Genomic DNA, 27,971 nt, shown 5'->3' on the forward strand with positions numbered 1-27,971 from the left:
CCTGCAGACCCTTCTCTACACTGAGAGTTGATGTTCCCAAGCAGGGCACAGGGGCAGGCTCTAGGCTCATCTGTCCAATGTTAAGGGATGCATTTTAGAAACAGTTGGTCAGTTGTGTTGGGAAGAGCTGGTTTGTTAATTTCCACCTGGAGGTTTGAAATTGGCTGCAGTACATTGACATGAAGTCGATGGGAGCTTTGACAAGGATCATGGAGACCTTGAACCATGACCTGGCAGCCAAAGCCATCATCACAAAACAATGTCTGAAAGTGGTGGGAAAGGGGTGAGATGTGGCCAGTGAGGTTCTTGGGAGTCTCTGGCACCAGGTGTTTTTTTCAAACCCTTTGCCCTTCATCCATTTTTTGCCTGTAGACCAGCTGCCCTCCAAACCCATCCAATTCCCACCTGTTTGCCATGAGCCCCTCTTGAGGTTAAGATTCAGCATCTTTTCCTTGCAAAGGGCCAGATTTTAGGTTTCGTGGAATCAGCTGTTGCAGCTACTCAACTCTGCCATTGTAGCACAACAGCTGCCACAAACAAAACATAAACTGATGAGTATAGCCGTGTTCTAATAAAACTTTATTCACAAAAACAGGCAGGGGGCCAGATGTGGCCCATAGGCCATCATTTCCTGATCACTGCTCTAGGTTTTCTTTTTTCTTCCTTCTCATTTTTGAATCCCGAGAACAGGAACAGTGTTAAAAAAGCAAGCTATTTGGACTGTTCTTCCCTTACATTTTTACATTTCAGAAAGTACACTTTGTCTTGTCTTTATAGGTGGTTATTTAAATTAAAAGCAGCTGTGAAAGGCAAGTATCCTCTCGGTGACTCTTTGGCATGTCTGGTGCCATGAGATAGTTTTTTTTAAAAAACATACTGTCTTTTTGTTTAGCTTGATACAAACTTGCTATATTGCAGAATAACTGGGGAAGACTTTCTGCACCATACAGTGCCAGGCGCACATAAATGCTTCTTGCCAGAATGAATGAACATATGGAAGCCAAAACGGTTCGGAAATGACGGAGGTGGCTCTAGATTGTATCATGGATATACTTCCTTAACTGCTCAAGATGTTGGTTGTGAAACTTTCTCACACCTGAGCTTCCCTGGGAACCCAGAAAACTTTTAGGAAGACTTCAGGTGGAGGCTCCGGGTGAAGAGCTCTCCACGGATTTGTCCCATCACTGGAGACAGGTGACCAAAAAAGGCCACATTAAGGCCACTCAGTCTCATGGATGCATAAGCACCCATCTTGCCATCTCTCCCTATTGGCCTGTGGTCCTAAGGATAGAGGAGGATTAATAACTAGTGAGCCTGAGCCAGTCTTTTTTTTTAAGACTGGGTTTTGTTCTCTAACTTAGGCTGGATTGTAGTGGTACAATCATGGCTCACAGCAGCCTCCACCTCCCAGCCTCAAGTGATCCTCTAGCTTCAGCCTCCCAAGTAGCTGGGACCACAGATGTGCATCACTATGCCAGGCTATTTTTTATTTTTATTTTTTAGAGATGGGGTCTCCCTGTGTTTCCCAGGCTGGTCTCAAACTCCTAGGCTCAAGCAGTCCTCCCACCTCAGCCTCGCAAAGTGCTGCGATTACAGGCAAGAGCCACCATGCCCGGCCTAGTGAGCCAGTCTTGCCTAGTGAGTTAGTCCTCGTGGCCGGGTGGAACCACCAGATGCTCCCTCCTCCAGCTCCCATGAAATACTCACGGGAAGTGTACAGACCGATGACTGGAAAACAGTCATGATAAAATGAAAAGGGAAAAAAAATTAGAACAGAAAACCGAGTAACAGCAGGACTCCAGTTTTCTTTGAAACCGTTATTTATACCCGTAGAAACAATACTAGGAAGAAATATGTTACAATGTCCACAGTGATTATCTCTGTACCATAGAATCATTGATGATTTTGATTTTCCTTTTGTTGGTCCCATATTTTTAAAAAATGTTTTTCTACAATCACTGTGTGCTTTGATAGTTTTAAAAAGTGTTATTTTAGACAGATAAGGAAGGATGGATATCCCAGCCTAACTTTTGTCTTTTTGAAAATAAAAGAGCAGGCTCCCAGGGCAATCTTCCCATCTGCCCTTAGGCAGGCCTCCTGTTGGCCACATGGAAACTTCCAGAGAAAAGCTCTGGGCAGGCGAATGCCAGAGGTACCCAAGAACCTGGGAGGCGCTGAGTGCTGCAGCCCTGAGTGGGGCCTGCCTATGAGGAGTCTGTTGCTTCGGGGATGCCCTGTAGGACATTCTCTTTGGTTCCTCTTCAAAGAAAATATGGCAGTACCTGTTTCTTGGCCTGGCCTTTCCCTGCTCTTCTCAGTTTACCAAAAAAGACCACAAAGCAAAATGAGCAAATAGCATATCTGGACCTTTTTTTCTTTTTAAAGCAGTTTTAAAAGGAGATGGATTTCATTTGGAAAGCATTCCAAAGAAAGCAGCGTTTCTTAAAGAAACACACATTTTGGAAAGCACAGCTCTTCTCTAGAAATTCTTGCTTTCTTAAATACAGGATTTTCTTTTGAGGTGATAGTTGGGATGCCAGAGGGCTCCACTGGCTTCATCGCTCCATCGGCTCCATCAGCAGTGGCTTGGTTATTTTATGGCGTTAGCCTCAATTCACATGACACAGGCTCCCCCTACTCAGAGGCATGGCCCACTTTGCTGCAGAGATACAGACCTGCCTGCTAAGCAGTCCTGGGTCATGGCTGTGCTATGTTGGTCACGTCGGATACATTACTAGAGTCCTTTGATGTCTTTTGCTCCTACTCAAACCCTACCCGTATTAGAGGCCACGAGGACCAAAGAATGACATGTTCACCAAGGAACTCCCCTCATCCCATCCACTCTTTTCACATTCACCTTTGCTTGGGAATTTATCATTCCCATCTCAATGATCCTCCCCCTCCAGATACACACACAGATGCACTTCAAGGCGTCCCTCTGTTCCATCTTGGTTTTTACGGCCTGGGTCAAGGTCTTCCTTTGGGCTCTAAGTCTTGCTGGAGGTGAAATTCATCCTCTTGCTCCCCTGGAGAACAGCTGTGTCCATAGCTGAGAGCTGACTATGAAGAGTGTTGTGTCTTAGAACTCTTAATACGTGATCACTTAAGTCCCAGCATCCTCCTCTATTTTTCACGATTTTTAAACGCAGCTTCTGAACACCGTCATCAAGCCTGCCTTCAACTCCTCTTTGATGTTATGTTCCAGCCACTATTGGGTTTTGCTCTTTGAAAATTTGAGCAAGCAGCCTTCCAAAACCCCAATCCTCTTGTTGTCATGGACTTTGGACTTTTTTGTCTTGTTCTTGGTTGGAGAATCTACCATAACTTGTAGAAAACTCATGACTTAATGAGGGAGTGCCAATATACAGTGGTCAGCCTGGTACTTGGCCATATTAGAGCTTAAGTTCCATAGCTAATATCTATCCACAAAACAATAGAAATACTGTCAGTTCTCCCAGGAATTTCTCAGGCCCACCTTCTCATCTTTTTGAGGGGGGTCTCATTTTGGCCAGAAGAGGGCAGTGTTGCACATATGGTCTCCCCTGTAACAGTGGCTTCCCCGGGAGCCCAGAGTTTCTCATTAAATGACAGGTATTACTGGAACATTCCACTTATACCTGAACATTCCACTTGGCTCCTTTTTCTTAACTGTAGGCCTAAAATGGCCAGGGCAGCAATGATGCAAAAACCAATGGGAACCAGGCCTTCAGGAGCTTGTAACTTGTGAACATCAAGGCCCTTGAGTCACATTCTCCTAGTGCCACCAGGTACTTGGCGTGTGGTGTGAATAGCTACAGCATGCCATGGAGACTGGAGAGGGGGACACATTACATACACAGGGAGACCTGGTGGAAAGCATCATTAAAGGGGACCACAGAGGGCTTCCAAGATGGCCAGGCAGAGCTGGGGAGAACAGCGCTCCAGGTGGAAGGTGGAGCCTCTGGGATGAGAAAGTGCTGGTGTGTTGGAGGAAGAGCTGGGTGGGACCCAGTGTGCCTTGGGTATAAAATGGGGGAACAGAAGGAAGAACACTAAGACTGGAGATGTTGGCTGGGTCCAATCACAAAAGTTAAAGGCTTTAGGAGATTTGACTCTATCCTATAATCACGGCTAACAGTTAGTGAATGTTTACTGTGCACCAGGGCATGGTTCTAAACATTTTTCAAGTAAAACTCATGAAATCCTCCCAACAACCATGATCATCCCACTGGGAGTGGCCAGAGTCCCTGAGACGTAGACTTTGGAATAAGAGGTGCAGGTGGGCCGGGTGCAGTGGCTCACGCCTGTAATCCCAGCACTTTGGGAGGCCGAGGCAGGCAGAACACGAGGTCAGGAAATCGAGACCATCCTGGCCAACATAGTGAAACCCTGTCTCTACCAAAAATACAAAAAAACGAGCCGGGCTTGGTGGCTCATGCCTGTAGACCCAGCTACTACTCGGGAGGCTGAGGCAGGAGAATCGCTTGAACCCGTGAGGTGGAGGATTGCAGTGAGCCAAGATGGCGCCACTGCACTCCAGCCTGGCCACACAGCAAGACTCTGTCTCAAAAAAAAAAAAAAAAAAGGAAAAAGAAAAAAAAAATGTAAAAGAGGTACAGGTGGTATTTTCAAGAATGCTCCTGGGATTAATACCTTGGGAGGAAAAGAACAAGAACAGGCAGAGGCAGACATTGGCCTGTGATCCAGTCTCAACGAAGGCTGTAGCCTACCCCAGGACACCCAGCAGTGGGGACCGCCCTTCAGAGATCTTCCAAGTTGGGATGAGGGGCCTTGGTCTTCATACCCTAGTGTCAACCAGTCCTTGGATACAGGTGCTGCAAAGAAGGGGGCGTGACCTTGGGCAGCTCTCTTAGGTCAGGGTCAGTTTCCGGAGAGAGACTCAGCTTAGGGCTATCGGTCTGCAGCACTCCAAGAAGCTGGAGAAATCAATCCTTTAGTACTAAGTGGGTTCTGGCTAATGCAGACCACAGTCCACTACTCTGAGCCTAGGAAGCTTGCCCCAGGTCTCAGGTCACTCGTCAGCAGAAGAGGCAGGACTGGAAACCAAAGCAGCCTGGCCTCAGGGTCTGAGCTCTTCACCCATCACTGCCACACTGCAGTGTAGATAGTGGGGCTCGATGGAGATTTTTTTTTTTTTTTTTTGAGACGGAGTCTCACTCTGTCGCCCAGGCTGGAGTGCAGTGGCGCGATCTCGGCTCACTGCAAGCTCTGCCTCCCGGGTTCACACCATTCTCCTGCCTCAGCCTCCCGAGTAGCTGGGACTATAGGCACCCACCACCATCCCCGGCTTTTTTTGTGTGTGTATTTTTAGTAGAGATGGAGTTTCACCGTGTTAGCCAGGATGGTCTCGATCTCCTGACCTTGTGATCCACCCACCTCAGCCTCCTAAAGTGCTGGGATTACAGGCATGAGCCACTGTATCTGGCCTGGCTCAATGGAGATTTCTAAGCAGAGGAAAGTTGAGGCTCAAGTCTTTCTTTGGGAATGTAGCTTCTGATGAGGTAAAATGAGAGAGGAAGGAGAAACATTGGAGATGAGAATACCTCTTTTTATATATGTGCTCACACACATATAAAGGAAATGCCAGCCTTATTACTGTATTAATCCGTTCTCACACTGCTAATAAAGACATACCTGAGACTGGGTAACTTATAAAGGAAAGGTTTCATGGACTCACAGTCCCACATACCTGGGGAGGTCTCACAATCATGGTGGAGGTGAATAAGCTCAAAGTCATGTCTGACGTGATGGCAGGCAATAGAGCGTTCCGGGGAACTGCTCTTTCTAAAACCATCCGATCTCCTCAGACTTATTCACTATCACGAGAACAGCACAGGAAAAACCCACCTTCGTGATTTCATTACTTCCCACTGGGTCCCTCCCATGACACATGGAGATTATAAGAGCTACAGTTCAAGATGAGATTTGGGTGGGAACACAGCCAAACCTATGAAATGCAAAATTCAAGAACTACAAAAGTGAAAATGAATCTTCTTCCTCCTGTCCTCTCTGCTCCCCGGATATGGCCACCCTTACCCATTTCTTGCATATGCTCCCAGAGATAGTGTATGCGTATTTAAACAGACACAGATGGGTGCCATATTTCGCACTCTTGGTATCACACTATACACACTGTTCTGCACAGCTTTTCAATTTGAACACCACTTAGACACTGCTACACCACCATTCACACGGAGCTGTCTTGTTCCTTTAAAAACGGCAAACCTTTGCATTGTGTAGATTTACTATAATTTATGGAACCAGACCTCTCTTGATGGGTATTTTTTGTTCCCAATCTTTTAATATAATAATGCCATAATGTTTGCACATGTGGCAGCTTGCACATATGAGAGTATTTATATGATATAGTCCCAGAATTACTAGATCAGCGGGTATATGCAGTTATTTTGACGGAGCCAAATTGGTCTTCATAGACGTCAACACTCTACTCACAGTATGATAGCACCTGCTCTCCCAAATCCTGACTCTGAAATTTTGCCAATCTAATATGTGAAAAATAGTAATTCACTGTGGCTTTCATTTATCTTATTTTGAGTGGGGCTAAGCATCTTTTCATGCGTTTAAGAGATATTGACATTTTCTTTGCTGTGAACTATCCACCTTCTGTGTGCTGGCCAGCCCAGCTGAAGGGAGTAAGTGGCTCAGCCTTTGTTAATTAGGTCACCTCACTCCCCCCCCCGGCCCCTCCCGTCCCCAGAACTGTCCACCTTGTGTGTGCATTTCTGGTTTTGGTCCTCTACCAAAGCGGGGCTATTTCCTTTTTGCTACGCGTGACAAATATTCAGAATATCATTTGAAAACAACCTCTTCCAAGGAAGCCAAGTATGGAAAGCAAAATTGGGGCTCTATATTTGAGGCCAGGGCGGGATTCACAGGGTGGAGGGCAGGGAATGTCACTGTCAAGGACATCCCGGGGTTTATCTCCATCCTGGGGTGGGGAATCGGGATCTGTGTTGCTGTCAGCACTCGGGGAAGCTTCTGGGACTCCCCTGCCCGCAGCGCAGTTTCTGGGACTCACCTCCTCTCCTTGCACGCTGTCTCTGCCTCTAGCTCATGTGCTCCTCGGTGCAGAAGGCCCTGTTCGAGGAGGAGGACCACGTCAAGAAACTGCAGCAGAAAGTGGCCACCCTGGAGAAGCGCAACCGGCAGCTCCGGGAGCGTGTGAAGAAGGTCAAGAGGTCCTTGCGGCAGGCGCGTAAGAAGGGTCGCCACCTGGAGCTGGCGAACCAGAAACTCAGTGAGAAGCTGGCGGCGGGCGCGCTGCCGCACATCAACGCCCGGGGGCCCGTGCGCGCCCCCTACCTGCGGGGGTAACGGGCCTGGGGGCCGCCGGGTGTGCAGGGCCAGTCCTGGCGGTAATTGAGAATGAGTGAGGTTTTGTACATGCAGCTATTTCAAGGGTTGTAGGAGTTTTTGTTTTTAATCACGCATTTGGTAGAGTCTAAACGGATAAAACGCAAGGCTTGCTTTCCCCTTGGGTGCTGGCCTCAACGTCAGACCCCACGCGCTGCCCCTTCCTGGCCTGACCCCAGACACAGTGCCTGGCAGTCCAGAGGCAGCGGGATCCCTGAGGGCTGAGTGCTCACCTGCAGAGCGGCCCAGAAAGAGCCCTGACTGGGGAGAGAACATTTTAGAATCTCTAGTGTAAAAGACATCAACGTGCTTAACCTTTATTTCAGAAGAAAATCAGGGTGGTTCCCAGATACCCAGTCCAGGACAACCGTTAGTCCTGATGAGTGAGCTGAGGTTAGTGCTGGAACCTGCTGGCACCTCACTGTCCACATCTTTGGAAGGGGGTGGTGGCCTTGCATCCAAGATGCCTGAAAATCGACACGTGCAGGGCCTCCCTATCCAGCCAGCATTTTCCTTTCAGCTGAGGCAGGTGAAGACTTAATAAGCTCATCACAGGGGAGGGAATTAGGAGCAGGGCAGCAGATAATTAAACAAGATAAATTATACCTGATTTCCAACACTAGCTACAAAGAGTTGAAGATGATACCTATGGGTCTCATTAACACAGGGGGCAACTGCCTTGATCGGCCTGCCATGGGTCATCAAACTGCTTCCTAAATTGAGAGAACCTGAGCAATCTCTCAGCCACTGCTATAATCTAACTTCTTGTTTGCTCAGTAATTGTTTCTAATGTCTGTGAATTCAAAGTGAGGTGCTCCAAGACGCTGTGAACTTCTGCAAAGACACCTCCTAACCTACTGGGATCACGTGACCTGACCTCACTCCCAGCCAGCCTCCCAAAGGGCTCGTTCCAGCCATTCCAATCTCTTCTTCTTTATGCAAATACTTTCCCCTCAACAAGCCTTGTTTGTTCCGATAGGAATATGTGTACATCAGTGCACTTGTCCTTACGTCAGTTCCTTACACCACCAAAGCACTTCACCTTTCTGGAAATAAAACTTTTAAGACACTACTATAAGTAAAAATGAAAGTATTCACTATACTTATTGCTCAGGCACATTTGAGCAGGTCCCAGCTGTGTGGTTAAGAAGTCAACTGAGTGGCCTTTTCTGGGTTGCCTTCTGATCATGGCCTTTCAACCCAACAAGGGCCCTTCCCTGCTGTTCCACCAATAAAGGCCTCCTGGCCCCTCATCAGGATCTGCCCCCCAGAGACCACCCAGACACTGCAGGGCCTGGTGATGCTGCCCTCTGCACCGGAAACGGCAGGCACTGTCAGATTTCCACTCTTCTGCCTTTAGGAAAGCTGGGTGCTTCTTGCTCTGACAGCCAGTCTGGGGAGATGACTCTTATGTCACCTGAGTCTTGGTGGCAGGCTTCTGTCCAAGGGGGAGAAGTCTCTGCTCTGGACTGGACAGAAGGGAGACTTTTACCCTGGGGCACTCACATGGCCAAGCTTCTGCCACCACTTCGTTAGCTGTATTCTCCATAGCATGGTGAAATAGCAGGTGCGTCTTCTAGTTTATTCCTCCTGGGGACATTTCCTCAAAGCAGTTTTGCTCCCCCGCAAGGGAATGGTCAGCCTAAGGGTGATGTACAGCCCGTGCTTGGAGAACCATGGAAGCTGCACCCCTGCAGGTGCATCCTGTTCTGCTTTTCCAATAAATACGAGCGGCGATTTCAACCACAACAGTGAGATGATGAGTGTTTCTTTTGGGTCAGAGAGATTTCAGGATTTCCAGCTTTGGCCTGGAAAAGTGATTTAGATCCTCTGGGGGGAATGCCTGTGAGTAACACCTGGGGCACTGAGGAGCCTGAATTCAAGCCTGCTCTGCATCCCTGTCTGGATGTGGCCTCACCCCGTCTCGCTCTGGGGTTTCCGTTTCTCAACACACCTGCAGAAAAGCAGTGTTCTCCTGCCTGGCTCCTCACAAGGGACAAGCAGTGACATTAATCAATGTCTTCAGAAAAACACAGAGGATCCCCAGGTCCCTGTTATCTGCTGCACTGTCATCTTATGCTACCCTTGTCATCTGTTAATTGTAGGAATATATTATGCTTTACACTCTAATAATTACTCAGACCTTGATGCACTGTAGCCAGCCTGTCCGGGCACTGTCTCCAAGATCCAGGCCATTGTTTACTTTCCCTTTGTGGTACAAGGAGCCCAGGAGACTTCCAAACTCACATAACAAGGGCCAGGTAGAGTCTAGAATCTTCAAACTGCAGTTTCCAGAAATCAAGATAGCAGCATGTGGGCCATAGCTAACATGGGTTTAAATTCTTGACCTACAGGAGCTTGAGACCAGCCTGGCCAACATGGTGAAACCCCATCTCTATTAAAAATACAAAAATTAGCAGGGCGTGGTGGTGGGTAGTCCTAGCTACTCAGGAGGCCGAGGCAGAAGAATCACTTGAATCTGGGAGGCAGAGGTTGCAGTGAGCCGAGATTGTACCATGGCACTCCAGCCTGGGCAACAGAGTGAGACTCCATCTCAAAACAAAAACAAAGACAAAAACAAAAGAGAAATAATTCTTGACCTAAGCCATGGCCAAAAAAAACCAGAAAGTCCATTTATTTAACCACAAAGCCAACATAGCCAAAAATCAGATAGGGCAACTTAGGTTGAAGTCATAGCCTTACCAGAACTCATAGAAAAATCTCAGTAACTCACTGGGAATGAGGGGGACCTCAAAAATCTTAATAGATACATTCGGTCCAATTCCCCTCGACTCATAAACCCTGTTGGGCCTTCCTGCTAACAGAAACAGCAGCTCCCTCCCTGTCTGATGAAGCTGTCCTTACCTTGCTTAAGGACCACACGTGGCCTTTCCTGAGATAGTTACTGTGTATAAAGAGCCCAACTGTCTTCACGCCCCACTCTCGGGACCAGCTGCAAGATTTACAGGACCCCAGTGCAAAATGACAATTCAGAGCCCGTTATTAAAAAAATTGAAAATTTCAAGGCAGCAACAGCAAAGTATTAAACCAAGTGTGGGACCCTCTGAAGCACAAGGCTCTGTGTGACTACATGGTCAGAGGCCCGGGAAACTCACCCTGCCCATGCTACCTTTCCGTCTTTACCTCCAGATCTATAATTAGATTAATTGAACATAGGGAAATTCACCAAGTCACACTCAGAAAACTGCTTACACACCAAAGTAATTTCAAGATTTTGCTAATTAATAGTGGTTAAAGCCTAAGGGTTACATGGTGGGAATGGATATCTAGTGTCTTTCCTAGATTAGCAAAGGGGAAACCTAAGTTTAGACTGTGCAGAATTTATTTATATGGGTGTGTTTGACAGTGTCAGGATTCAATGTGCTAGCTAACTCAGGCAGCTGGAGGTGGTTCTTGCTCAGTTACTTGAACTATGGACTCAGTGGCAACCTATGCTGAATGAAGATGAGATGCCAGACGTTGCTAGGTATAATTTAGACAAAATAATCCAAAGGATTAGGGAGACAGGAAGATTCAAATTGCAACTCAGTCAGCTAGTTCCTAACTTGGCACCTGAGAAGACCCGGAACACATTCACTTTAAAAAGTATCACGTGTTGGCATCCTTGAAAAGCACAGAGGCAGCCATACTTGGAAGCTTAGAGATGAATGTGGGAGATGCTGCCATTAACCTGGGTCCCTGAGTTCAGTGTGGATTGTGGGGTACTAGGGTACAAACACCATGTAGCCATGCTCAACTTCCAGACACAAAGTGGATGTGGTCATTGTAATAGGAAGCAGGGCCAAGGAGGTCATCCAAATGGTGGATCATAGAGTTCCTAGGACTGAAAAATAGATGGACCTTCTAGGAAAGGCTGGACTGATTTGTATACCAGAAAGCAAGACAGAAGAAAGAAGAGAGAGAGAGCTAAAGACAGCAAGCAAGTGAGAGAGGGAAATAAAGAAGAAAGGAAGAGAAAGGAAAGGAATGGAAGGGAAGGGGAGGGGAGGAAGAGGGGAAGGGAAGGGAAGGGAAGGGAGAAAGAAAGAAGAAAGAGAGAGAGAAAGAAGGAAAGAAAGAAGAAAGAAAAGAAATGCATGAAAGGCAAGAAAAGAAAAGGGAGGGAGGGAGAGAAGGAAGGAAGGAAGGAAGGAAGGGAGGGAGGGAGGGAGGGAAAGGAGAGAGGGAGGGAAGGAGGGAGATCTAGGCCAGGCATGGTGGCTCATGCCTGTAATCTCAGCACTTTGGGAGGCTGAAGCAGGTAGATCATTTGAGGTCAGGAGTTCAAGACCAGCCTGGCCAACATGGTGAAACCCTATCTCTAGTAAAAAAGTACAAAACATTAGCCAGGCATGGTGGTGGGTGCCTGTAATCCCAGCTACTCGGGAGGCTAAGGAAAGAGAATCACTTGAAACTGGGAGGAAGAGGTTGCAGTGAGCTGAGATTGTGCCACTGCACTCCTGCCTGGGTGACAAAGCAAGACTCTCAAAAAAAGAGAAATCTAGATCTGGCAGACAGAAGCCTGACTTGAACTTACATGTATGGGAAATTCATGGCCCTTCAACCAATTCCAAGACCTAAGATGGGTCATAGAGCCCCTCGATCAAAGGAAGGTCAGGAACCCTTGAAGAAAGACATTGTGGTAATGTTACAGGATGCTATGGATCTTCCTAGACTACTAGAAAGGGAGCTTCAGATGCTCACCAGTGTAAATGTGCACCACAGCAAAGAAAATCCTAAAACCTTTGAGAGATTATTGATGCTGGTGCTGAGCTCTTACTGAGACAACAGTTAGAGGGGATGCCTATGGGGATCAGAGAGTAAATGGTGCTCAGGCACAAATCCACCTCACATTAAGCCTCATGAGACTGTAAACCCATTCTGTGGCTATTTTCCCCAGCTCCTGAGTAAGTAGTCAGAATAGACATTCTTGGCTTCGGGCAGATGCCCACATTGGCTCTCTGAACCATGGGGTTAAGGTTATTGTGCCAGGGAAGGTCAAGAGAAAACCCTGGAACTTCAATTTGTTAGTAATGCTAAAATAGATAAAGAATAAATAAAATATAAACCAGAAGAATAATATTTTACCAAATGGAGAATATTAGCAAAAAGATAGAAATTATAAAAATGAATCCAGTGGAAAATCTGGAGTTGAAAAGTACAAATAACTGAAAACTTCACTAGAGGGGCTCAACAGCAGATTTGAACAAGCAGAATAATCAGTGAACTTATAGATTATCCAGGCTGAGAAAGAGAAATAAAAAGGAATGAAGAAAAATGAATAGAGCCTAAGAGATGTATAGGATACTATCAAGTGGACCAACATACACATATTGACAGTCCCAGAGGGAGAGGAGAAAAAGAAAGGGACAGAGAGTAGATTAGGAATTCCCAGGTGCTGGACATGAATGGGGAGTGAGTATAGGGTTTCTTTTGGAGTGATAAAATGTTCTAGAATTAGATAGCAGTAGTATTTTACAACACTGTAAATACACTAAAAACCACTTAATTATACACCTAAAAATGGTTAAAATAGTGAATTTTTGTATGCAAATTTTATCTTAATAAAAGAAAATCATTGTCTCAGTTCCTCCTGCCTTCCCTTCATCAATATAAACCCTCACTGGATGCAACTTACCCAGCACCAGTGTCTTTACTTTTACCATTTCCTCTACCTTTTGCCTTGGCCTCTCTTTGTCCACCTCTATCTGAGAAAATCCTACTCAAGTTTAAAAATCTTGCCCAAATGCTATCATGATTCTCATTCCTCATAACAACTTTTGTAATTCTTTAAAATATTGTAGTTTGGAAGTGGATAGCTATTGAGAAGACCTGGGCTATCCAGTCTAAGCCCAACTGGAAAGTTTTGCTAAGTATCAATTTGTTAAATTGCAGGTTAAAAAAACACATAATATAAAACTACTCTCTTAACCATATTGAAGAGTGCAGTTCATTAGTGTTAAATATATTCATAACATTGTGCAACAACTGAGTATCACTGAAATCTTGATTGGTGAAGTCTTCCCTAACCCCCTAATTGGAATCAGTGACTCCTCCCTCTGTAATTCTATAGCATTTGGGGCATGCTCTTGTTCTAGACAACATTTCTTTCTAGTTAGCTCTTGTGTCTGTTGCTCTCACTAATTTTTGAGCTCCTTGAGGACAGGGCTTGTGGCTAATTCACTTCTGATCTTCATGGCCTGCACGTTGTGACACTAACTAAATGCTCATCGAGGAAAGAATGAAGGGATGAAGATGGCAGCATCAGGTACCGAGGCTGCCAGCATCGTAAGAACTGGAGGTGTGAAGGAAACAAAGAAGGACTCTTCACCACTCAGGTTTCCTCCTCTTCCTCTGCATCCTGGCCTCGCATCTTGCCTGAGCCCTGGCCAAAAGCAGGGGCCATGACAATCATTCCTTGGGTTCTAGGGTCTCATCAGTGGCTGGCCTCAAGAAAAAATCCTACACCAGAATAGTTTCACGGCTAAATCCTCTAGCAGCTGAACTGCTATGATTCAAAACTGTTTGTTCTATGTATAAAGATTTTTCTAGCTTCCAACTCTCCTGGACTATAAGATCATGCAAAACATCCTCCAATAGTACCACTGGCTCCCCACCTTGCATGACCAACTGTACAGTAAGACGGCTACATGGCAAACTCACTTCTTGGTTTCCCAGTAAATATTTCTCCAGGGAGGGGGTTAGAAAGCCCCTTGATTTTCTCCCCGCTTTGCCCTCCTGCTGCCACTCCCTGGGTGTCTCCAGATCATATTGGCTTCGGCCCTGCAGGCTGCACATAGTGAAGGGGTAAAACTCTAATTAGCTTGTCTGCAGCTTTCTTCCGCTTTTGCTAAGGGCTCAGAAAGGAGGCTGAAACTAAAGTGAAACATTTTTGTTATGTTTTTTCCAACTAATCCTGCTTCCCTTGAAAGGATCACAAGTTGGCTGCATTATTCTGCCCCTGTGAGATGAATCTCCTGTTGCCAGATGCTTGGGCATGAACTAAATGGCCTGGCATTTCATTTCTTCCTGTCCAATAAAATAAGAATATTTAAACCAGACACAGAAATGTCCTTTTATTAAAAACATGTCTTTATTGTGTAGCTGGGTATGCTGGGAGTAGACTTCAATATTTCTGGACCTTTGGATGCTGGAAACAGGGACAAAACTGCCACTATAAAAGTGCCAGACAGTTACATAATGTGACTCTAAACTAATGGTTCTCAACCCTGGCTGCCCAACAGGAACAACTAGGAGCTATAAATGAAAGGGTACCTGCCAGCTTCCCTCTTCCTACCTGAATGGGCCTCCAGCATAGGCATTAAAAACAAAATGAAGCAAAGCACTACAAAACAAACCGCCTTCTGCATAAAGATACTATGCAGCCAGGATTGAAAAATCACTGCTCTAAGGGTAAAAGAGGTTCTTTCCCTTTGGAATAAACACTTTATTCTGGGAGAAATTATGTGGGGAGTCCCCTTGATAAGAAGATATAAGTTAAGGCCCTTGGAGTAGCTCTGAATATCAGTAAACTGATGCAAACACTCTAGACTGATATGTTAATGATCTATTGCTGTTTAACAAGTTACTACAAACTTAGTGGCTCAAAACAAGACACACTTATTATCTCACAGTTTCTATGGTTCAGGAGTCTAGGCATGGCATAGCTGGGTTCTCTGCATCAGGGTCTGTCATAAGCCTGCAGTCAAGATATCGGGCAGGGCTAGGGTCTTATCTGAAGGCTGGACTGGGAAGGATCCATTTCTAAGCTCACAAGATGGTTGGCAGGATTTGGTTTCTTGCAGGTTGTTGAACTGAAGCCCTCAATTCCTCCCTGGCTGCTGGCTGCCTTCAGTTCCTTGCCAAGTGGGCCTCCCCAGCATGGCTGCTTGCTTCATCAAAGTGTGCAGACTAAGAGGGCAAAAGAGAAAGTCTGCGACAAGATATAAGTCACAATCTTAGGTAACCTCATCAAGGAAGTGACGTGCCATCACTTTTGCAATATTCTGCTGACTAGAAGCAAGTCACAGGTCCCATGCATGCCCAAGGGGCAGGAAATTCACAGGTACATGAATACCGGGAGCTGAGGACCTAGGGGAGCCAGCTTAGTTGGCCCGCCATACCTGGGCTTTCATAATTCAACTTAACCATATAAAACCGTGGCCTATGGTTAGGTGAGTACATACCCACAGACACAGTTTTATCACTGTCTCCACTATTTCCATTCCACCACCACTAGGGGCTTGGCATTTTTATGAGGGGCAATTGGCAACCCCCCATGGTATCTGGAAATCACAGAAGCACTGGTAAGTCATCCACGGTCTCCCTGATGTAGTCCAACATCCAACAAAGAGTGTATAAGACTCAATTAAAGCACAGAGAAGTCTAGGATAAAAAGGAATTCTAAGGACTCTGCAGGCCAACTCTAATCCAAACTGAAACCCCTTCTTTAAATAGCCATCTGTTTCAGTTAGTTCAGGCTGCTATAACCATAGACTGGGTGGCTTAAATAACTAACACTGATTTCTCTTAGTTCTAGAGCCTGGAAGTCCAGGATCTGGTTTGCAGACAGCATCTTCTCATTGTGTTTTTACACGACAGAGAGCAGAGAGAGAGAAGAACCAGTTTCTCTTCTGTCTCTTCTTCTTCTTCTTTTTTTTTTTTTTTTTTTTTTTGAGCACAGTCTCGCCGTGTCACCAGGCTGGAGTGCAGTGGTGCGATCTCGGCTCACTGCAACCTCTGCCTCCCGGATTCAAGCAATTCTCCTGCCTCAGCCTCCCGGGTACCTGGGACTACAGGCACCCGCCACCATGCCCAGCTAATTTTTTTGTATTTTTAGTAGAGATGGGGTTTCACCATGTTGGCCAGGATGGTCTCGATCTCTTGACCTGGTGATGTGCCCACCTTGGCCTCCGAAAGTGCTGGGAATACAGGTGTGAGCCACTGTGCCTGGCCTCCTGTCTCTTCTGCTAAGGGAACTAACCCCAAAGTGGGGCTCTACTCTCATGACTCAATTACCTCCCTAATTACCTCCGATACCATCACATTGCAGGGTAGAGCTTCGACATGGGCATTTTAGGGGGACACAAACAGGCAGGTCATAGCACCCTCTCTGCTGCCTACCCAGGCTCAATGGGGAAATTTACAGTGACAAAGAATGTTTCATAAGGAGAAGGCCATTGCTGTGAGAGGCTAAAGGACAATGCTGACTTTTATTCTTCTTCCCCGGAAGTGCTTTCGCTGTGATGCCTAGAGATGACTTAGCTTCTCTGCACTTGTTTCTCCATGAGTAAATTTAAAATCTATCTATCTATCTATCTATCTATCTATCTATCTATCTATCTAACCGTCTGTCTACCCACCCACCCATCCATCCTACTATCATCTTCACATCTATCTTGCTTTCCAGTATGGCCCCTGAAAATAGGTGGAGGGCATTGATTTTTTACAATTGCTCAAATGCGTGGATCTCTTCCAACGCGTAGCTTTGCTTAAATCCCACACTGTTGTTTGTAGCCTGTGTTTAAAACCAGTTTTCTTTGTAAGTTTGATTTTGCTTTGGGTTCCCCAAGGCCACTACTTTAGTTGGAGTTAACAACTCAGACCCGAGTGTTTAGTTTGGAAGAAGCAGGCTGCCGCAGATCTCTGGGTTACCCAACCCAAGGCCACGTGGAAAGTTTTTCTCAGCATCAGCTGCAAGGAGGGGCTGGCCTGGCCTCCCTGGCGTCCATCCAGGTGGCCCTGTCTGTGTCCTAGAGGCACAGACCTTTCAGATCCACCCAGCCTCCCTGATGCCAAGAATTATTCACCAGGGGGGACTTCAGAGAGGAAAGCAACACATCATGTTGAGAGAAATGATTTTTTTTCCACAATTTTTTCTTGTTTTGACCATGAGCATCAGCGATGATGAGTAGAATATTTGTCCTGGCATCAGTGTAGAATGTCCATCCCACCCTGAACCCCGGCAAGCAAGGGCCAGGGCTCCCGCAGCCCTTCCTCACCTCCACACTGTGGCTGATGGCCCCCCCGGCATAGAGCAGGGACCCAGATTGGGATGGGGAACGTGAAGAGTGGGAAAGCTTTTGGCTCAGGAAGCATATGGAAGGATGGTAGGATTCTCCTACAGTGCTCACTTGCATCGCACAGAGCCTATTTCTGCTTTAAAAATCCCGTCGGTTGTGGCTGCACTCTTTCAACCCATGCGATTGGTCTCTTTTTCATTTTCCTTTTACAGTGGGACTTTCAAGGATTAGATGGTGGCAGGAAAAGGGAACATTATCACCCACAAATCAGAGCACCCAGAAAGTAACCAGACAGCATTTCACAAAGAACCGTTCTACATCTCTGAGGAAGGGGCCCGATCCTCAACTCACCCTGACCATTTTGGTGCCAGACACCAAATGCCAACAAGCCCGAGTGGTGTGTCATACATATTGTTTTCCACCTCTCAAATAATCAAATATCATTGAGATTTGGGGCTTGGGGAGTCACCAGTTCCTCTTTTCTGTTTCCTTGGGCTGCAAACATTTAACTCCTCCCTTTTCTCCCAAAATACTGTGATTGATACATGCAATCACAGTATTTTGCCTTCTAGACCTTTATCACACTATTTAGTGAGGGAGAGACAGGTTTTTCCCTCACTAAGAGGCATATACAATATTTCAAAAGAGAAACAAATTCTAGCATCTCCCTGCATTCATCACGATTTGTCTTAACTCACGAACTCTGCCCTCTTCTCCAGTGGTGGAAATCTTGTAGGTTTTTCCTTTGCCTTCATGCCTCCCTACTGGGTAATTCACATGCATAAATTAATACTCTTCAGCATAGAAAGAGGCTGTTATTTCAAGATAACAAATGTCTGAATCCTCCCCTCCCCTCTCCTCCCTTCGACAGGATCTCACTCTGTTGCCCAGGCTGGAGTGCAGTGGCACGATCTCAGCTCACTGCAGCCTCGACCTCCTGGGTTCAAGTGATTCTCCCACCTCCTCCACATGAGTGACTGGGACCACAGCAATGGGCCACCAGGCCCAGCTAATATTTTTACTTTTTTGTACAGATGGGGTCTCACTTTGTGGCCCCGGCTGATTTTGAACTCCTGGGTTCAAGTGGCCCTCCTGTCTTGGCCTCCCAAAGTGCTGGGATTAGAGGTGTGAGCCACCACGCCCAGCCCTACTTTCTTATCTGAACCCACTGAATCCCTTCTTCCTATCTCTGAATAGATGTGGAGGATAAAACTTGCTGAGAGGCTGAGACCTGGGTGCTGTTTCCGGCTTCCTCTTTGGAGGACAGCTAGTGCTTAGCTTCCCATTCCAGTCTCTCTCGCAGTGGCTCACGCCTGAAATACCAGCACTTTGGGAGGCCGAGGCTGGTGAATCACTTGAGGTCAGGAGTTTGAGACCAGCCTGGCCAACATGGAGAAACCCCATCTGTACTAAAAATACAAAAACTAGCTGGGTGTGGTAAAGCGTGCCTGTAATCTCAGCTACTTGGGAGGCTGAGGCATGAGAATCGCTTGAACCTGGGAGGCGGAGCTTGCAGTGAGCCGAGATCGCGCCACTGCACTCCAGCCTGGGTGACAAAGCGAGACTCCGTCTCAAAAAAAAAAAAAAAAAAAAAAAAAGAAGTTGGATACAGGCTGCATTCCCAGATCTCTCCAGTGTGTTGGGTTGGAACATAAAAATAGCCTTCTCCCCTCCAGGGGACAGATCCCAATTAGAAATCTTAAATTCTTTCTCAATTTCATTTTCCATGGAAGACTAGATTTAAAACCAGGCAACTGGCAAAGAGCCACACAGTTTTCCAGCTTGCCGGCCATGACATCTCATGAGAACAACTCAAAACACTTACAAAAATCTTTCGTTTCTGGAGCTTAGCAGGAGGCTGGAGTGGATCCATCCATCTCTGGCCCATGATCCTGCTAACAAGCTTGCATATGCCATGGTGCTGAGTGATGAATGCAAATGGTGCCCAGTGGCTGGCAGGGCTTGGAAATTTGCCATGTTGTTTGCCTCCACACTCCCTGATAATTGCTCCCTATGCCATCTTTAAAAACCCATTTCTGGCCTTGGGCTAAGGGCTTGGTGATCTGGAATAAGGCTGCCTCAGCCCGTGCTTGGAGCTTCAATTAATCCACTCTGAACCATGATATCTTGGAGATAGCTCATTAAGTTCTTCAACAGATATTTATTGAGCACCTAGGGTGTGCCAGACACTGTGCTAGCTCTGGCTGACAAGGATTGCCACGACAGGCACACTTCCTTCCAACATAGAGTCATACTCTCAATCCAATGGTGGAGAGAGACAATGAACTTGAACTAGTCACTATCATTACAAACAACTGCTTTCAATGAAACCAACATTGTGCTGGCTGAGGAAATGTCGCCAGCTAAGGGAGTGGAAGCTAAGGGAGGAGACCCATTTTAGATAGGATGGTCGAGAAGGTGCTTCTTAGAAGGTAGTCTTTTTGTTTGTTTGTTTGCTTTTTGAGACACAGTCTCACTCTGTCGCCAGTCTAGAGTGGGACGGCGCAATCTTGGCTCACTGCAACCTCCACCTCCCAGGTTCAAGTGATCCTCCTGCCTCAGCCTCCCAAGTAGCTGGGACTACAGGTGCGTACCACCACACCCGGCTAATTTTTGGGTTTTTAAAATTAATTAATTAATTTTTTTGAGATGGAGTCTTGCTCTGTTGCCCAGGCTGGAGTGCAATAGCACCATCTCGGCTCACTGTAACCTCTGCCTTCTGATTTCAAGCGATTCTCCTGCCTCAGCCTCCTGAGTAGCTGGGATTACAGGCACCTGCCACCATGCCCAGCTAATTTTTGTATTTTTAGTAGAGACGGGGTTTCACCATGTTGTCCAGGCTGGTCTCAAACTCCTGACCTCGTGATCTGCCCACCTCGGCCTCCCCAAATGCTGGGATTACAGATGTGAGCCACCATGCCCAGCCAGAAGGTAGTCTTTAAAATGAGAAGGACTGGCCAGGCGTGGTGGCTCATACCTGTAATCCCAGCACTTTGAGGGGCCAAGGTGGGCAGATTGCTTGAGCCCAGGAGGTCAGGACCAACCTGGGCAACATAGCAAGACCCTGTTTATTCAAAAAATACAAATATTAGCCAGGCATGGTGGCTTGCACCAAGTGACTCGGTCCCAGCTACTTGGGAGGCTGAGGCAGGGGAATCGCTTCAGTCCAGAAGGTCAAGACTGCAGTGAGTCATGATTGCCCCATTGTGCTCGAGCCTGGGTGACAGAGCTAGACCTTCTCTCCTTACAGGGAGCCTGCAAATATATATGATCCCTCAGGAAAGGGACTACTCATTGGAGTGCAGTGACTGGCTATCGTGTCTCATGTCTACTGAGAACCATGAGGACCACCTCTGTGCTCGCCTCCCTTTCCTGCCCCCATGCTTGAGCTCCCACTCCCTTGCCCCCACACCTGTAGGCATCTAAAGAGAATGAAATATACTTTAGAAGGTGACAGGAGGAAGTGGTGGCTCCTGCAGTGAATGCAAGGAGAGGTAACAACAAAACGCCGTTCGTTGCTCTGGGCGTTTTCTTACATCTTTAACCTTGACCTTGCCTCTGAGCTCCAGATTCATATCCAGTTGCAGACCTGCCATCTCCACGTGGTTGTCTAACAGGCATGTCTAATTTAGCAAGTCTAAACCAGAGCTCCGGGCTTCCTGCCCCACACTTCCTTCCCTCGGCAGAGGGCACCAACATCTACCCAGTTGCAGAAGTTAAAATCACTCAGAGCCATTCTTGAGCCTTTACTTTCTCATTCCCCTCCCTCAATACAGCAGCATGCCCTGTTGATCCAATCGCCAGCATGTGTCCAGAGTCCACATGCTTTGCTCCTTCTCTAAGACCACCAGCCTGGTCCAAGCCCCCAGTGCCTGTGCTAGTGTCATGACATCCTACAAGTTTGCTGGCTTCCACCATTGTCCCCACCATGAATAATTTTCCACAACACAGCCTTTGATCCATGCTCGCCACAAACCCACTTCGAACTATTCTTCCTGGTCCTTAACCCTCAGCCTGGCTCACTCCTCTCCAAGTCATGCTGGACTTTCTATTCCTTGACTGCCCAAGCTCATTCCAGCCTTTGCACTTCTTATTCCTTCTGCCTGGAGACCCATTCCTTCAGATCCTTGCACGATCTCCTCCTCCTTCTTTAAAACTTGGTTCAGACACCCCCTGAAGGTCCAGGAAGCCTTTCCCTGTGCATTCTCTCCAATATCTTCCCTAGGTAATGACATTACTTTGTTTAATTTCATTCATAGCATGTATTTCTACCTGCAATTGTCATTTTACTTGTCTATGGTCTTTCCTCTTCTTTTTTAGAAAGTTAGCTCCATGGAATACCATGCAGCCATAAAAAGAACAATATCATGTCCTTTGCAGGAACATGGGTGCAGCTGGAGGCCATTATCTTTAGCAAATTAACACAGAAACAGAAAACCCAATACTGCATATTCTAACTTATAAGTAGAAGCTAAATAATGAAAACACATGGATACACAGAGGGGAACAATAGAGACAGGGGCCTACCAAAGGGTGGAGGTAGGAGGAGGGAGAGAAATAGAAAAAATAACTATTGGGTACAAGGCTTAGTACCTGGGTGATGAAATAATATGTTCAACAAACGTTTGTGGCAAGAGTTTACCAATATAACAAACCTACACATGTACCCCTGAACCTAAAATAAAAGTTGTTTTAAAACAAAAAAAAGCTAATAAATCCCTTCTTTAGAAAAGAGAAAATTAGCTCCATGGGCACAGAGTCCCTGTCTGTTTTATGCATATACATACAAACGTGTGTGTGTGTGTGTGTGTGTGTGTGTGTGTGTGTGTGTGTGTGTTAATGGAGACAGGGTCTCACATTGTTGCCCAGGCTGGTCTCAAACTCCTGGGCTCAGGCAATGCCCCCCACCTTGGCCTCCTGTCCCCTTTCTGTTTGGTTTCCTGCTCTACTTCCCAGAATGGTGCATCTGCCCTGCCTACCAACAACAGTGCCTGACTCACAGAATGTGCTTATTATATGCTTGTTGGATGAGTGCATAAATGAATAAAAGACGGTATGAAATACTTTCATAAGTCTTAAAATGTACATTGAGAAAACATTACTACCATTTAAGAGATGAAGAACTGAAGGCTGAGAGACCCAGAAAGATTAAGTAACTTGATCAAAAGCACATAAATAATATGTGGTGGAGCTGGAATTCAATTCAGACACAAATGTTCTAATTCTACTTCCTATCTTTCTTTTTGGCTGCGACCACTTTTTTTTCACTTTCAATCATCTTTGGGTCATAAATTACATACAGCAAAATATACCCATTTTAACTGCATAGCTCAGTAAGTTTTGACAAATATCTACACCCATGTGACCACCACCGAGATAGAAAATGAGATACAGAATATTTCCATCACCCCCAAAACTTTCCTTGTTCCCCTTTGCATTCAGTCTCTGTCATCCTTGGCACTAGGCAACTCCTGATCTCTTTCTGCTGGTGCTCATATTTTTTGTTTATTACCTGAACTACTTTTCACCCCTAAGGCATATGGCCTCTCTAAGCTTTTGGCTTCTCATTTGTAATATACAGGTGATAATATCTTCCTCATAGTTATGCATTAGAATAGTTGATGTCTCTAAGGTGCTTAGAATGGTATTCACCATCGTATGAGTCTACTTGGGCTGCTATTACAAAATACCACAGACCGGGTGGCTTCAACAACAGAAATTCATTTTCTCACAGTCCTGGAGGCTGGAAGTCCAGATCAACATGCTGGAAGATTCGATCTGGTAAGAGCTCCCTTCCTGGCTTGTAGACAGCCACCTTCTCCTTATGCACCCTCATGGCATTTCCCTCTGCCTGGGCAGAGAGAGAAAACTCTCTGGTATCTTCTCCTCCTCTTATAATGACACCAATGCCATTATATTAGCACCTACCTTTATATCTCATTTGACTCTAATTACCTGCCAAAGTCTCCATCTCGTATCATCACATTGGGGGTAGGGCTTCAAAATACAAATTTTGGGAGTACACAGTTCAGTTCATTCAGCTATTATCATCACAAGGTCATGCAACTAGTAAATTGCAGAGCTGAGACTTGCCCCCAGGGCCTTGAGGGTTTGCTCATTCCACTACCCAAAGCTTCCTCCCTGTTTACCAAAGCCATCAAAATGATGTACAGAGTGATATGGGAAGATGTGAGACCTTTCTTTGCAGAAGTGGCGAATTTCCGAGTAGACCTGCACTAGAGTTGTCTCATCTCAGTCCTAGAAAGGTTGGCTAGAGCAACAGAAAGGGCAAGGCTTTCGGGTCAGACAGCCCTGGAATGGATCTGTGAAACAGGACTAAAAGCATCAGGGTCCATGACATCACGCATGGTAAGACCTTCCCACATGCTTGACCATTAGTGGGAGATCAGCCCATGGTGACTGGCATTGATTTCATATGGGGACCCTCCCAGTAAGGGTCTTCAGGTCACTTGAGCCTCATTTGCTGACTCCAAACTTATCAATCTCCTTCACCTCTCTTCATGCTCTCTACAAGCTATCATTTCTGCAAGACAATCCCAATGAATCTAGATGGACAGAAGTTTCTAACTTAAAGGCCTTCGCCCAAGAGTCAAAAAACAATATGTTTTTCTTTGTTTTGTTTTGAGACAGGGTCTCTGTCGTTCAGGCTGGAGTGCAGTGGTACAATCATAGTTCACTGCAGCCTGGACCTCCCAGGCTCAAGTGATCCTCCTGCCTCAGCCTCCCAAGTAGCTGGGACCATGGGCATGCAACATCACACTCGGCTATTTTTTTCTGGGTAGAGACAGGGTGTCACTATAGTGCCCAGACTGGTCTAGAACTCCTGGGCTCAAAGCAGTCCTCCCACCTTGGTCTTCTAAAGTGCTGGGTTTATAGGCATGAGCCATTGCACCCAGCTAGCTCTGTCTTTTATTGATCTAATTATCCCTAAAAGCAAAGACAATATAGCAGAAGTGGAAAGAGCACATCCCTAAAATCCCATTTCTTTTCCCAGGAGATTTGTTTTCCTCAGTAGAACTGAGCTTGACATCCCAGGGAAAACTGCCTCTTAAATAGGAATTGTAGGGAGCTGTATTAGTCTCTTTTCTTGCTGCTGATAAAGATATACCCGAGACTGGGAAGAAAAATTGGACTTACAGTTCCATATGGCTGGGGAGGCCTCGGAATCATAGTGGGAGGTGAAAAGCACTTCTTACATGGCAGTGACAAGAGAAAAAATGAGGAAGATGCAAAAGCAAAAACCCTGATAAAACTGTCAGATCTTGTGAGACTGATTCACTACCATAGGAACAGTACGGGGGAAACTCCCCCATGATTCAAACTATCTCCCACCAGGTCACTACCACAACATGTGGGAATTATGGGAGTACAATTCAAGATAAGATTTGGATGGGAACACAGAGCCAAACCATATCAGGAGCAATTGGAATAGAGCTTAGATTTTAATTATTTAATTTAAAAATGCAGTGTCTTATGAATAGCCAACCTCAAGGCATTTAAAGAACAAAATGGTGCCCTTTCCAAATAAAAATACTTCTCCAGACATCAGAGAGCTTTTGAGAGACATTTGGTCCTTTTCAAACTAGAACTAAACTAACTGTTTAAAATCTTAATTTAGGGCAGCTGGTCTTATTTGATACTGCCAAGTTGTTCTTTCCTTAAAAGGGTGCTGTGAGTGAAGAAATTGAAGGCTAGAATAAGGTCAGCATGGTTTAAATCCCATGCTATTAAAAAGATGTTCAGTACCACTGACAAGGTGCACTCTGATCGGCTGACAACAGTCAAATGAATACAGAACTATACCTAATGGCTTTGACCCATGTGGAGGGGGCCCCAGCAGTGTGAGGCCCTGGGCTATAATTTAGTCTGCACCAGGTTCTGGGGTCTTTTTTTGTTTGTTTTTTGTTTTTTTCCCTTTATTGTCTTATTGAATCTTCACAACTGGCCTGGAGCAAGTATTTTACAATAAAAAATGGAGCCCCATTTTACAGATGAGGAAAATAAAGGTCAGAAAGGCTAACTTCCTCCTCATTCATATAACTAGTAAGTGATGGAGCTAGGTTTGTGAACCTTGAGCTGTCTGCTTCCAAAGCCATCAAGCTAATTGCAGAGTAGGATATTAATAAAAGCAACTATTTGGGGAGCTCTCTCTAGGGGTTGAGGCACTTCAGGGCACACTTTAGGTAGGTAGAGAGTCCACATGGTGTTGGAAGATTGTAGGGATGAAGCACTTTGGAAAATGTGTAGGAACTGGAATATGCCATTGAATGGATCTACTGGGAAGGCTTCACTTCTTAAATGACTTTCTGTTGGACTCTGAGGAAAGTCATATTTAGCACATTATTATAAAATCCATCTCACCCCCTACAATGAAATTTCATTTAATTATCCATACACTTTAGTAGCAGGCACTAGGGAACAGGTGGAAACATGGGAAAATCCACATAGAGCCCACTTCAGGGGTGAAAAGAAAAAATTACATTGAGTGTGTCACATGTGAGAAATAGATACCTGCCAGGTTGATAGAAACAAGCTAAATATATATAGCAGTGAAGTGAACTCAGTCAGGATTCTTTGGTTCCAAATGTTAGAAAACCTAATTCAAACTACATTAAACTAAAAAGGAAACTTTAATTCAAATTAAGTTTTTAATTACTAATGCAGTCACATCTCCCCACTGGAACCAGGGTCAGGGAATGCCATACTATCAAAGGGTGTGTTAGCACCCAGCTGGCAATAAAGTGGGATCCCAGAGGGATGAGAGAGCCCACAGACTCCAGGAGCACAGCCGACAGGCCACTCGGGAAAGACTGAAACTAATATATACGTCTTCACCATATGCATGGGAAAGAAAGGAGCCTCGAAGAGAAGAAAGGCTGATGATTGAGTTTGACATGTAGCCAGGACTTGCTTTTACCTAAACTTCATTCTTCACTTGAGAATATAAAATAATGAAATCAATTTAGATATGAAAAAAACTAGACTGACTCCATTATAACCAACTGTAGAAGTTAACATGAACCCCACACAGTCCACAGAGGCTCCCATACTCCTCAGTCAATAGTACTCGAGGATGTCCAAGAAAATCGATTCCAGCCCTCAGAGGCTGTCAGGGCTGCACTGAGCTGAATATTAAGGATGGAAAATGGTTGCTTCTCAGGGTAAGCACTAATGAGGGGCAAGAATGCTGCTGGTGTTGTAAAGAACAGTGAGAAGGCTATCCTGAGTGAGATCATTTAGTTCCCATCTTTGATAATCCTAGCCTTTCTTAGCATTATGTAAAAATGCAGAGGAGACAAAACTTCACTTGAATGATTGTAGATTCAAACAATGGCCAGTTGTTGCCTCTTGTCTTTCAATTGTTTTGTACTCTGACTCAAAATCAATTGCCAGGGAGAGGTGTTCTCTCTCCCCTTGGTGACTTTAGGGCCAAGGCACCTTCTGCATTTTGGGAGGAAATGTGCAGCTTCCTTTTTTCCCCATGTACTTGCTATGTTTCACCACCATCTTGTTGCAGCTGACTCTGCTACCACCTCTAGCTCCCAAGAAACAACAAAAATTCCCTATCAATTTACAAAGTGCCATGCAATTCTGCCTCTTACAGAGCTTGGTGGAAGGCATGATTTTCCTTGGATCCAAGGAACGCATACTCGGGGCTCCAGAGTTGAGTTCTGTCAGGGTTTCTTCAATCTGATTTCAAGGCAAATGCTATAGGTTTATGGTCAGAAGCTAATTTCTCTGCCTCCCAGGCTGCTACTCCTTGTCCCTCTACCATAGCAAAAGTAAAGAGGGGTAATAATATACTGTACATTGGTGGCTGATGTCCACTTCTAACCCATCCAGAACAACACATGGGCTCCCTCTCGTGTATTGTTCAGAGGCAGGGCCCCTGTTTCTATCCTTGACAGCTACATCTTTGAGTAGCAGCAAATTGTAGTAGAAACACACACACACACACACACACACACACACATACACACACACACACACACACACACGCATATCAGAAGAACTAGATGTTAGTTCTGATTTCTTTGGAAACTTTACCTGGAATCTTGCACAAGTCACTTTATCTCTTTGAGCCTTAGTTTCCACATCTTGAAATGAAAGGGTTGAGGTAGAAGACTCATAAGATCTTTTCCAGCTTGAGGAATGTTAGATTGATGTAAATTTCCACATGACAGATTGGACTGAATTCTCCAACTCCCTAGACGATTGGGAATGAAATTACTATTAGAACCAGAGAGAGATAGCAGGTAGTTGTTAAAAAAAATTCTAAAACACTGGCTGGGCACAGTGACTCACACCTGTCATCCCAGCACTTTGGGAGGCCAAGGCAGGCAGATCTCTTGAGGCCAGGAGTTCGAGACCAGCATGGGCAACATGGTGAAACCCTGGCTCTACTAAAATTACAAAAATTAGCTGGACATGATAGCGCGCACCTGTAATCCCAGCTACTCAAAAGGCGGAGGCAGGAGAATCACTTGAACCCAGGAGGCGGAGGTTGCAGTTGTAACTGGCAGAAGGTGTCCAGGTACTCGGCATCTCTAAAAA

The 27,971-nt window shown here is 45.7% G+C and overlaps 1 protein-coding gene and 1 long non-coding RNA gene across 8 annotated transcripts in view; one reads left to right on the forward strand and one right to left on the reverse strand.

The window, feature by feature from the left end:
• Nucleotides 1-9,123, forward strand: part of CCDC3 (coiled-coil domain containing 3) — a 202,887-nt gene extending 193,764 nt beyond the window's left edge. For all 7 annotated transcript variants that reach the window (XM_055296624.2, XM_055296625.2, XM_063610187.1 and 4 more), the window contains one exon: nucleotides 7,072-9,123. In XM_055296624.2, the coding sequence (XP_055152599.2) occupies nucleotides 7,072-7,335 (264 nt within the window). In that variant the 3' untranslated portion in view covers nucleotides 7,336-9,123. The remainder of the gene's footprint in view (nucleotides 1-7,071) is intronic.
• On the reverse strand, nucleotides 1,679-27,620 carry LOC129491910 (uncharacterized). The gene is made up of 3 exons (XR_008660664.2): nucleotides 27,465-27,620; nucleotides 7,040-7,239; nucleotides 1,679-1,728 (listed from the first exon to the last, which is right to left on the reverse strand). It is a non-coding gene; the product is annotated as an uncharacterized lncRNA (long non-coding RNA).
• Between the last annotated feature and the right edge of the window lie 351 nt (nucleotides 27,621-27,971).

This window comes from Symphalangus syndactylus, chromosome 10, assembly GCF_028878055.3.
Source record: "Symphalangus syndactylus isolate Jambi chromosome 10, NHGRI_mSymSyn1-v2.1_pri, whole genome shotgun sequence".
NCBI classification, from domain to species: Eukaryota; Metazoa; Chordata; class Mammalia; order Primates; family Hylobatidae; genus Symphalangus; species Symphalangus syndactylus.